Source organism: Rhipicephalus sanguineus, chromosome 1 (genome assembly GCF_013339695.2).
Source record: "Rhipicephalus sanguineus isolate Rsan-2018 chromosome 1, BIME_Rsan_1.4, whole genome shotgun sequence".
NCBI classification, from domain to species: domain Eukaryota; kingdom Metazoa; phylum Arthropoda; class Arachnida; order Ixodida; family Ixodidae; genus Rhipicephalus; species Rhipicephalus sanguineus.
In genome coordinates this window covers 215117826-215129356 of record NC_051176.1, presented here as the reverse complement: position 1 = coordinate 215129356, position 11531 = coordinate 215117826, and the positions used below count along the sequence as shown (strand labels likewise).

The 11531-nt window shown below is 42.0% G+C and overlaps 2 protein-coding genes across 2 annotated transcripts in view; both read left to right on the top strand.

Annotated features, from left to right (window-relative positions):
• Positions 1-11531, top strand: part of LOC119371725 (anamorsin homolog) — a 265406-nt gene that overhangs the window by 87300 nt on the left and 166575 nt on the right. The gene's annotated exons all lie outside the window — the stretch shown is intronic.
• LOC119371771 (alpha-1,2-mannosyltransferase ALG9) lies at positions 307-10244 on the top strand. The gene is made up of 2 exons (XM_037642235.2): positions 307-1667; positions 6748-10244. Exons 1-2 carry the CDS (start codon positions 415-417, stop codon positions 7262-7264), a joined length of 1770 nt encoding a protein of 589 aa, XP_037498163.1. The 5' UTR covers positions 307-414; the 3' UTR covers positions 7265-10244.

Sequence of the window (11531 nt, the reverse complement as noted above, 5' to 3'; positions counted from 1 at the left end):
CATCGACTTCTTCGCATTATAATTATGCTAAAAAAGGCAGACGGCAGTGAGTACTTTTTTTCTTTTCAAGAGACTGTGGGCATTTGTCTTGGTTGCGATTTTCAAGTCATGCGAACGTGAAACTATTGTAAACAACCACAAGCCGCATCGCAACAGCGAATGTAAACATATAATTTGACCTCGAGAAACAAAAACAATAAACATATCTACAGAACTTGAACATACGTTATTTACGCTTTACAAAATAAATTTAGGATTGTCAATATATTGGCGTAAAATTATTTTTGTAGCTTTATTTGAGCGTGCAGTATCGACATCGCCATCTTCGACGTCTGCTCGTTGAGTGCCAACGCGATGTCGTGTTGTGAAGTGGTGTAAGCAAGCGTACAAAGCTCACAGCCATCGGTTATCGCGATGGTGCGGCAGCGTCGCAAAGAACCGAGAGACCACCCCAGAAAGCTTCAGCTGGCAGCCAAGTCCAGGCCGCCACCTGCAAATGATGACGAACTTGGCCCGTGGGCGCCTCTCCCCTACACTGCTTTCAAAGCAATTTTGTCCGCTCGACTATGTGCAGCAGTGTGGAACAATATCGCTGATTGTGACGAGACCTTCAACTATTGGGAGCCTACGCACTACCTGATGTATGGCAAGGGTCTTCAAACCTGGGAATACTCTCCTCAGTACGCTATCCGATCGTATGCGTACCTTTGGATCCATGCGCTTCCGGGCCTTGTCTACAGCAACCTGCTTCAGTCAAACAGAGTTCTCGTGTTTTACTTCATGCGCTGCATCTTGGGCTTTGTCTGCGCGCTTTGCGAAGTCTATTTCTATAAAGGTGTGCTCAAACGTTTCGGACCGGTAGTTGCACGCTCGACACTAGTTCTGCTTCTATTTAGCACCGGCATGTTTGTCTCCTGTACCGCGTACCTGCCAAGCTCATTTTCCATGTATTGCACGATGGTTGCGTTTGGAGGCTGGTTCCTTGATGACCATCGTGTGACAGTGTTCGCCACTGCCGTAGGTGCTCTATTGGGATGGCCGTTTTCGGCGGCACTTAGCTTGCCAGCTGCTTACGACATAGCTTTTGTCAAGCGCAAGCTTCACCCTTTTCTGGTTTCCTGCGTGAGTTCGCTTGCCTTCATTCTGCCTATGCTGATGACCATTGACACACACTACTTCGGCCGTACCGTGCTGGCGCCACTCAACATTGTCATGTACAACGTGTTCAGCAAGCACGGTGCCAACTTGTACGGGGTCGAGCCGTGGTCCTTCTACTTCAAGAACGGACTGCTCAACTTCAATATCGCCTTTGCTGCTGCTCTGGCCTCAGCTCCGGCAGTGTTGATGCGGCCCAAGTCGGCAAGACAAAATGTGTCGCCACAGGACTGCCTGCTCGAGTTGGCGCCACTGTATCTTTGGTGCGCGATTTTCTTCAGCCAAGCACACAAGGAGGAGCGCTTCCTGTTTCCCGTATACCCGCTCATATGCCTGTGTGCCGCCATCTGTGTCAGTGTGCTCGAGTCTCTCACCAGCCACTATTCGCGCGCACTGACAGGCATTGCACGCCGTGCTGCATCTGCTGTGGCCCAGCACCTCTGGCTCATATTTCTCACTGCTTCCACACTGCTGTCCGTATCCAGGACAGTGGCCCTCTACCGAAATTTCAGGTTCGACTCGGCCCAAGCAGTTATCCTTTGGATGATCTGTGTGCACCACCTATCTCAATGAGTGCACTTAGTAAGGTTGTGAAAGCTTCAACATTGTTTTTTTTTTTTTCAAGGGCCCCTAAACCACCCAGAGGTCAAAACTTAGTTGTGGTGTTGCGGTTGTGCACAAGTGTTCAATAAACACGTGGCCATGAGAATTTCTCGAAATGGTGCTTTAATAGCGGAGTAGCACATGTTTTATAGTCCAAAAGTGGCCCTCACTAACTTTGCTATGCTCCGTTCATCGGCTCCTCTCTCCTCCTGGCCGAGTGCTCCTCCTCACTGTGCAACGAGGAAGAGGGGTGAGCGCGCGTACCTGTGAGCAGACAAACAGGTTCTTTTTGTTGCTGACATGATCAGGTGTGAGTGATCACATCATGGATAATGCTGGGGATATTGAAAGGCCCGGAGGGGACAAGGAATTGTTCTTTTTTTATTTTGTGGCTCACCCGCAGCTCATAGTGCTTCCAAGTTTGGCATTGTTCGTCATGATGGCATTCTGAACTCGATGAACACATTTACTTAAAATTTAAAAAAATTATCGGTGGTGGTTTAGGGGCCCTTTCTAATAGCAGTAGAAGATTTACAACTTGAATAGTAACAAATTCTGCATTGTGCAATATGCTCTTATGTCTGCATTTTTCTTAGCAATGTTTACCACTGTTAAATTTCACTGTCAATGTTTCGCTGTCACACATTAGAATTAGCGGGCATCTGTAGCTTACTACAGGTGGGCATCTGTAGCTTACTACAGATGCCCACGAAATACAAAAGAATGCCACGTGCCATGCGAAAATGACCATATTATTTGGTCGGGTGTGCTTTCTCGACAATTCAGCGAAGATGGTGGTGGCTGTGCGATGACGCACATTTTGCTAGCGGCAACACAAGCGATAACCACTGTGCATGCTTATTGCTGTTATGCATTGGTCGGCAAACTCACTCATGAGTCGACTCACTCAGATCGGGCCGTGAGTCCGGTTGAGTAACATTTTGGTGAGTGTGAGTCTGAGTGGGTCCAGTTAGGAAAAATTTTAGTGAGTCTTGGCCCGAGTGAGTCCGTTGAGGAAAATATTGATGAGTCTGAGTCCGAGTGAGCCCTAAGCGCAAAATATATTTGAGTCCGAGTGAGCTCCATCTTTTGTTGCCGACTTATGGTCCTATCTACTCGTCTTCAGCATTACTATGAGCCTTATATCGGATTACGTTTATACTCAAGTCTATTCACATATATCTCGGCACACTAGCATTCATGTGCCACCTCAATATCTATTGATCAGAGGCGTGAGTTAAGGGAATGGCTGCCATTACCTCCCCCCACAAACTCTTTCATGGCAAGTTCTTGATAAAAAATATCTCGTGTGAGTCGCGTATTTCATAAAAATGTCCTTACTGGAATTATATATGATTTGTGATGGTAACTCGTATTTGAAGGTACAAGATCAAAAGGCATATCGTAGAGCACCGATTATGTGAAATATTGCTGTTAAAAAAGATTGACACCATGATCGAAACAGCTCATTTTACGCTAACGGACTCATGAGTCGACTCACTCAGACTCAAGTCAAGCCATGAGTCTGAGTGAGTCCGGCTGAGTAATATGTTGGTGAGTTTGAGTCTGAGCAAGTCCGATTGCGAAAAAGTTTAGTGAGCCTGAGTGAGCTCCACTTTTTTTGCCGACCTATGCTGTTATGAACCACCGCAAGGGAAGCGTATCATTTGTACACTGAACGTTAGGGAGTACTGCAATCTCGGCATGCAAGTGTGCATGTCACATATTTTTTTTGTATTTTGCAGGCATCTGCAGTAACCAGAAAAACATTGATACTTAATACATAGAAAGTTAGGAACTGTCTGATCGGACGTTTTGCAAACTGATCTACAACTCTCTCATAAGAATTTTTTGCCCAGCTTCGTTGCTTCAAAAGTTATTTAATTAAACATGCCTAATTAAGCACTTAAGAAGAACACAAATGATATATATATATATATATATATATATATTGTGCAGCAATACATGTTTCATTTGGGTAGATGCAGATAAGTTCTAGTGAGCCTTTTAAAAAATAAATACAAACATGGCCAGGGCTTTTTGTGTTCAGGCATCAATGCAAGCTGTGGAATGATGCACCAGCGATGTCACAATTCTTCCCTTGCCTTATGTAAACAGAACACAAAGAAAATGTAGGTGCCATAAATTCTAGACTACAGCTGCACTTGTGGCATGTAGAAAGAATTGAAGGAATGCCACTTGTAGGCAGTAGTGATTGCAGTGAAGCCCCTTCCAGAGATTGTGGGTGAAGCCCCTCTGTTTGCGGTGAAGCCCCTTCCAGAGATCATGCACAGAAACCATTTGCAACCAAGAATTTCAAGTCATCAACAAAGCTAATTTCCTGGTAGCATGGCATTGCAATACTCAGTTTCCCCTGTTTACTCTAATAATAAACTAATTTTAAAATTCTAGCAGTAAACCCAAGATTTCTGATGTCATCTAATGGTAGACCTTATAAGATAAAATTATGTGTATGCATCTTTGTTTTGCACCGCCTTGCTTTCTTGTGTTGCTGAAAGGAACAACTGCATAAGGAGAATGTATTTCTTGCCGGCACATCCACTTATTATTGCGATAGCAATTATATGGACAGTCTCGGCTGGTTTTTGCCGCCGCCGTCATACACCGTATATGTATAAGTATGTATATATGTATAAAAGTCCCAAAGAAAAATAATTCAGAAAAATGCTCCCGAAGCGCGGAATCGAACCAGTGACCTCTCACTCCGAAGCGCGTGGTGCTAACCACTACGCCACAAAACGCAGATCCTTCAGGTAGCTAATGGCGAGCATTATATACACACCCTTTACCGCAGTACTCAGAGACGGCAGGCGCTTATAAGCGTTTCTTCATTACCAGCGAGATGACGTGAGGAGCGCAACGGGTGTATTTAACATCGGCCAGCTCGCTCGCTTCTTCTAATATTTGCACAGGGAGAACCTTGCCCTTCCTCTGTCTGCTCGCGCGGTAGTTGCTGCCGACGGGGAGATCTTTCTGCAGTGTAGCAGCGCGTCCATCACGCGCCGCTTTTCTTGCTATCGCATTCATTGCTTCGCCCTTGTGGCAAAACTGACTTTTTTGTTCTTGACAACCATACATTTGACCCTTGTTTTCATGTTTGGTGCAAGATATCGTAAATGCAAAACATTTAATTAACAATGTAATCAAATATATATGTTGTCCTGGCTACAATTATGCAATTGTTTGGAAAGATTAAAGGAACGAACACTCAAGTGACAGATTGCATTGTGTTAGACCAAACCAAATGAATTGAACAGACAGTTAGGCCAGGGAAAACATATATGACATTAATTGTTGTCTCTGACAGTAGTGTACTAATTGTGATTTATATTGAAATGAATTGACGTGCACGAAAAATCGCTTTTTCCATCTGTGGGATCTGAGCCCACAATCTTTTAATTATGCGTCATGTCATTCTTTCGTGCATATATGAACTTACAAACATTGTGCTTACTGTTATAAGGCTATATTTTATGCCTGTGGCATGCTGATAACTTGAAGGTCAGTTTTCTTCACTATGAAACTTATGTCGCATGACTCCATGTGTATTTTGCTCCACAACATGGGCATAGTGACCTTAGTGTTCTTATGTTTAGCAAGGAAATCGAGAATAATACAATAATAATAATATCTGGGGTTTAACGTCCCAAAACCACGCGAGAATAATACATGCACAGTCTGAAAACCAGAGTAGTTAAGAACACTTTATTTGAAAGAAAGTAATTCTCTCTGAGTTTCTCATAGAGGTGACAGGCTAGCACAGACTAAACCAATCTGATTCTTAACTTTTATGTGGGGCCTTTGATCATGAAACAATAAACAGCATTGTATTGGGCAAAAACTAATACTTAAGCATGAATAGTTCATGCGTACCTACATGAAAGATCAGGATCTAAAAACCTTTAAACAAGTGATTGTCCTGTGCCATCATAGCACTGCCAAGAATTAAGAGGCATAGACTGGTGGTTATGGATAGAGACATAATTTGCGCCTTCTAGTTTCATGATGCATGCCAGGAACAATGCCAGGAGATTCACTTTTCTTGCAACTGCCATATATGTATTTATAGATAAGAAGATATACACTTGGCAATAGGTGCAAAGCAGCCATTTATATGGGCCACAAGATTTGTTAACATGTCATACAACCCATGAACCTCTCCATTTTTTTTAATTTAGAAAACTTATTTCAAATAATAAAAGGTTAGCCTCGTTTGTTGCATTTAAAAACAGTTTTCAAGAGCAAGTGCACATTCTAGGGTGTGTATCAATGTCGCAGCTAAGTGCTGAACAATTTTTAATACCTCAAAGGGGCCCTACAGCTGTTATTGAACTTTATATGTAGACTGTCCAGAAAGGATTGGTACATGGAGATATGTAGAATATAGTGGGACAAAAAGTTTTGGCCTTGTTAACTCTACTTGGACAAAATAGTACACATCAGTATGTAGACTGTAGTGCTCTGAAGCTAGCTTACACTTTCTTTCGGCTTCATTGAGCCTCTGCCATCTTGTGATCAGGTCCGTATCAACAGTTGTTTAAATGTTTGTAACCAGTAAGGGCCAGTTAACAGCTTTAGTCGCACTCAATCTGCAGAGTAGCAAAAACAGAAAGCAAGTACTGTAGTGCGCATGCTAGCAACCATCTACTATGTACTACACAGATGCCCTTACTAATCTGGGTGCCTTCATTAGAAATAAAAAATGCAGCACTCTATTATCTCGGATAAAATAAAAGGAAGGAAAGCTCCCCCCCCCCCTTTTTTTTTGCATTTACTTTGCTTACTCATATGGTAGGAGATTCCTGAGGCATTGCTTCTTAGTGTGTGAGCCATTGTGTAAGTTTGTCAAAAAGTGATGCGCAGCCACCATAAGTTTTTCTCGTGGCTATGGAATGCAGCTTTGGAACTATTTTCCAGCAATGTTTTAAAGCTGATTCCTAATTTTGTGTTGTTTTATGCTCATTGCAGAGCACCCATGGAGATATATATGGAGCTTGGGCCACTTGCAAGCATCGGTGCTGACAGCCATAGCGGCCAGGTTGACATTCCACCATCAACACTTTGTGTGGGGAAAGAGTGGTACCGATTTCCCTCATCTTTCTTTCTACCTCAAAACTGGGAACTCTCCTTCATTGAGTCAGAATTTCGAGGGCAGCTTCCTAAGCCCTATGCATCCAGTGCTAATGCAACACGCATCATACCGACGGATATGAATGATGCCAATAAGGAAGAACGGTCTCGCTACCTAAGTCCAAGCCTGTGTGACTACCTTGTTGACACAGATGGTCATGATGTGACTGATCGTGAACCTGACTACTCGTCCAGTCCAGACTGGGAAGTTGTCACCTCCGTCAAGTTTTTAGATAGTAAGAGATCTCCAGTTTATGCAAGAACCTTTTATGTGCCATTTTTAACAGAACGGCAGTGCTCATATGTCAACTACTACCTGCTCAAGCGAAAGAAACCAACTAGGAATAGGGCTTAGCCGTTCTTTAATTTTTTTTTCTTTAAATAATCCACAACCTGATGTTCAAAGAAAATGTAATTGTACTTAATACTTGGTTTGTTTGTATATGTCCAAGACATTGCAAGCATGACTACAGATAACTTTCAGTAATGAACTAGTTACACGGTCCTCAAAATTTTACGTACAGGTAGTTATTGCATCATCCAGTTGGCATTGCTGTATTTCCGTAGTGCTTGAAAACAGCGAAAACATTATTTGCATGTACACTGTAAAACTGTGTAGAATACCTTTTTTGTAGTGCTGATAAGTTGGTACACTATAAGATACTGAAATCTTTAGCTCTGTGTTAATTGTTGCAAACATTGTGCGCATCAGTACATTGAGTACCAAAACCAGTTCAGTACTTCAACAGCATTCATAAAAATTTGTTCCATTGGACCAAAATATACATAAGTATGGCATGCTTCAAGGTTATAAATTGTGTGCTTCTGAATTGCTGAAAACCATAATTGAAAAGCATTCCACCATGAAACATCGCTGAGTCTCGTAACTGTGTTTGCATTATGTTTGTGTACATGCCGTAATGACAGCTTTGATTTTAAAAAAGTGGGATGCTCTCCCAGCACCTACTACACTTTCCTTGCATTGCTTTCTGGTGCAGTGATTCAGTTTACTCTGGAATTGAGATGTGTCTTGCATAGCATACTGCCTTTGAAAGGTGCTGCAGTAACCCACTAATGCCATCAGTTTCGCTGCAGACTTTTTACAAACCACACAAAAATAAGTACAAAAACAACTATAAAGGCTGGTGAAGAAAAGTGTAAAATGCTGAGCTGGGAAATATCAAAGTACAGGCAAACAAAGAGATGTTGTTCACTGTAACTTCAAAGGTTCCATTCTTGCACTTCATTCTATCAATTATTCTCTTACATCGAATGGCTCACAAGAAGTAAATGCAATGTTTCACGGTCATGTATGAATCTTTTCTGTAAATTTAGTTGCACATGTGCTTTAAAAACTTGTCATATCACTTATGTTGTGCAATCAGCAGCTGCTAGTGAGTCATAAGAGAGGTCACGATGACTTGTACTTAAAAAATACATCTAGAATGAAAATGCCAGCCCACCAGGTAGGGGGTGTTTCTTTTTTTTTAACCATACAGAATTTTTATACATTGTCTGTAACAGACAGGATAGTAATTGTAGTCCTTAAGTTTATTTACTTGAAGTGGCCAACATTACTTGCATGAGAAACTGAAGTGCATAATTGGCTAATTACAAAAATTAATGATGACCTTTTGAAAGTAATTAGTTTACAGCAGATATTGCAAGTTACTAATTAATAAAACATGTTGCTGGGCTAGTTTATGCATGCTCATGCTTGCTGGTTTGACAGGTGCACAACTTTGTGTGGGACAGTCTTGCAATATCTCTGCATCAACTTCACTGTCCTGTCCAAAGCTGTGCGCTAGTTAAACCAGCATGCTACAAATTGCTGCTGAAGAGTTAACAAAATTTATCCATAAATAAATTTTTATGACGATGCTACTTTCAGTATACCCATTCCCATAGCGCGCGATGAAATGCATGGTCATTCCAAAGACATTTGTACTGCAAAGCATAAAAGAGTATATTGAAATTAAATTCTGGGGTTTTAGATGCCAAGAACATGATATGACAATGAGGCATCCCAGTGTAAGAGACTCCGGAATAATTTTGACCAGCCAGGGTTGTTTGACAAGTGCCTAAATCTAAATAGACGGGTGTTTTTTAGCCCTTCACTCTCATAGAAACACTGCCACCGTGGCCAGGCAACGAATCCGCCTCATTCAGCTTAGCAGTAAAACACTTTAGCCGCCAAGCTACCACAGTGTGTCACAAAACTGTTCTGTCAAAAAAGTAAGTGGAACACTCAGTTTGCACTGCACCCTTGATGGCGCATATTAAAACCCACACAATGCTGAACATTTGCTCCACGTAGATATGCCTTGCCAACTCACCGGCTACAATTCTAAAACAGCACTATGTGGCATCATGTAATAATTATTAAAGCTAATTAGTTAATTTATGGTAATTAGCCAGCTAGGTATTTAGATTTTTTACGCAAGTATTATCTGTCGCTTCAAGTAGTTGAACTCAAAGTACTACACTTATGCATTCTTTCAAATGCTTTGAAAGCAGCCTGTATAGTAGTAGCCATGATGTTTGTTGCAATGCTCCTTAGGGAGAAGTCTGGCGCTACCATTTATGCGAGTTTTCTTATGGGCGCTGTGGTGACATGCGAATGACAGCATAATGTGTCTGCGACTCTCGTGTTGGCTGGCGTTGAGTGAGGCTTGACTTATAAGATGGATACGGATACAAAAGAAAACTTTTGTAGTAGGCTTTCATTCATTTATATTACATTCGTCAACAGTTTTCTAACATGGTATGCGTAATAATGTGGTGAAAAGAAAAGAGAGAAACAGACAACAAACTGTCACAGAGTGAGCAGAGACCTTGTTGTCTGCCCTTCAATTAGTGTAGAACCGACACCCTTTACACTTCATATAACTGTGCATCCTAGCAAAAGTTTTTATAATTAAATGAAGCATGTTCTTGTGTAATACTAAAGCAAAAGGAACTGCTCTTTACATACAAGCTTTATTGCAATATGAGCCACTGTGACAGATGGAATGCTGCTTTGGGTGTTCTGGCTTTTGGAAACGATGCCAATCCGATGTCACCATATCCCGGCATTGCCATGCATTAAACAACGTCCAGCGCCAGTTTTCTCCCTAGCTAATTGTAAGAAGCTGTATGGTAACAGCCACTAGGCAGCAGTGCTTTCCGATTGCTGCCCAGAATGAAGGTGTATATGTGGCCAATTTTGTATTTAAAGATTAGGAATGGTGGCAGTTGAGGAAATAGGGGGCTAGTTGTCTTGAAATTTCATCTATGAAGTTCATCATCAGTGGAGTAGTGACTCCTTCAAATAATGGTTTAAGGAGACTAGCCATCCATGTAAAAAAAAAAATCCATCCACTTCCTGGTTGTTGTTTTTGACAAGGATGTTCTTTGGTGCTCGTTAGCATAAATTTGATGCTTCTGCAAGGTGTATTGGTGCCAGAAAAACTTACACCAAGATGTGTGCAAATTTGGTAATGTAATTAGGTGAGTAAATATTTTTGTGCTGTATTCAGTCCCTAACATTCCATTATAATATATAGAGTTGGGAAAGCAAGTTGGGAAAATTCCCTGTTCTCAATAAGCATACTTTGCGGACATGCTGTTTTAAACGTGTTGATACTGACAGAGTGGATTCATTTTACTTAAGCGAGTGCAAGATTTGGCATAGTTTTTCTAAGATGTGGCTGAGCACATGGAGGAAGGAAAGCTTAGGAGAGGCCTTCGCTATCCAAGCTGCATAACAAAAATGATGCACTTGCTTTCGCAAGGGCAACTGGGATTCCTTGGTCACACCATTGTCTCATGCGTCATCTGTATCACCACCCATATGACCGTGTTGAGAGTGCCAGCTGGGTAGAGTTGCGAATCCACATTTTTATGCTGTCATTGCGTTTTGCAGATGATGTAAGGCTTTGGAGGCCTACACTGAATGTGGTCTTCACGATTGCGTGCTTAGTTAATTCAGCATTACCAACTAGCCCAACTGTCGACCTTGCTGTAATTCAGCATGCCATCATGGGCAATTGTTTTGGAAGAGCGCGACAGCTTCTCTGAAAAGGCTTGGTGCCGCGGCTTCGCTGTTCCCTTCTGGCACTGTGCTGTTGCATCCCTCAGCGCTGGAAGACTATAATTCCAAGTAGAGAATGATGACATTGGCCGCGGCCCGGCAGAACATGAGATGGTCTGCTTGACTTGTTCTTCACGGCACTAGCGGCGCATGCGCAACCGAGCTAAAGTGTGACCAACCTGGTGAGCGGGAGCCCTCACATCTGCCTTTGAAAATGTGATGTAACTGCCTAAGCTTTCCTTCCTCCATGGCCAAGCAGAATCCAGCCATGTTTTTTGTTCTATACAGTAAACTCTTAGTGTAACAGAATCATTGGGACAGAAAATTAACTTCTTTATTAGCGGTATTTTCGACTGTGGGAGCTTCCACTGTAGTTTGTGGCCAACCTTTCCCATCATTTCACTTTCCAGTCCAGTAAATTTGTTTTAAACCTGCTTGGGCAGTTCCTTGGCAGTTTTGTTTCCACATGGTTACTGCAAGGCTTCTTTGTTTTTCAAATTAATTTTTAAACAGCATAAAAATCTTAACTGCTACGATAATATACAGACTT

Coding starts and splice junctions, on each gene's coding strand:
- LOC119371771 (XM_037642235.2), top strand. CDS start 415: ATGGTGCGGCAGCGTCGCAAAGAACCGAGAGACCACCCCAGAAAGCTT. Junction 1,668..6,747: donor GCCCTCTACCGAAATTTCAG/GTTCGACTCGGC, acceptor TGCTCATTGCAG/AGCACCCATGGAGATATATA.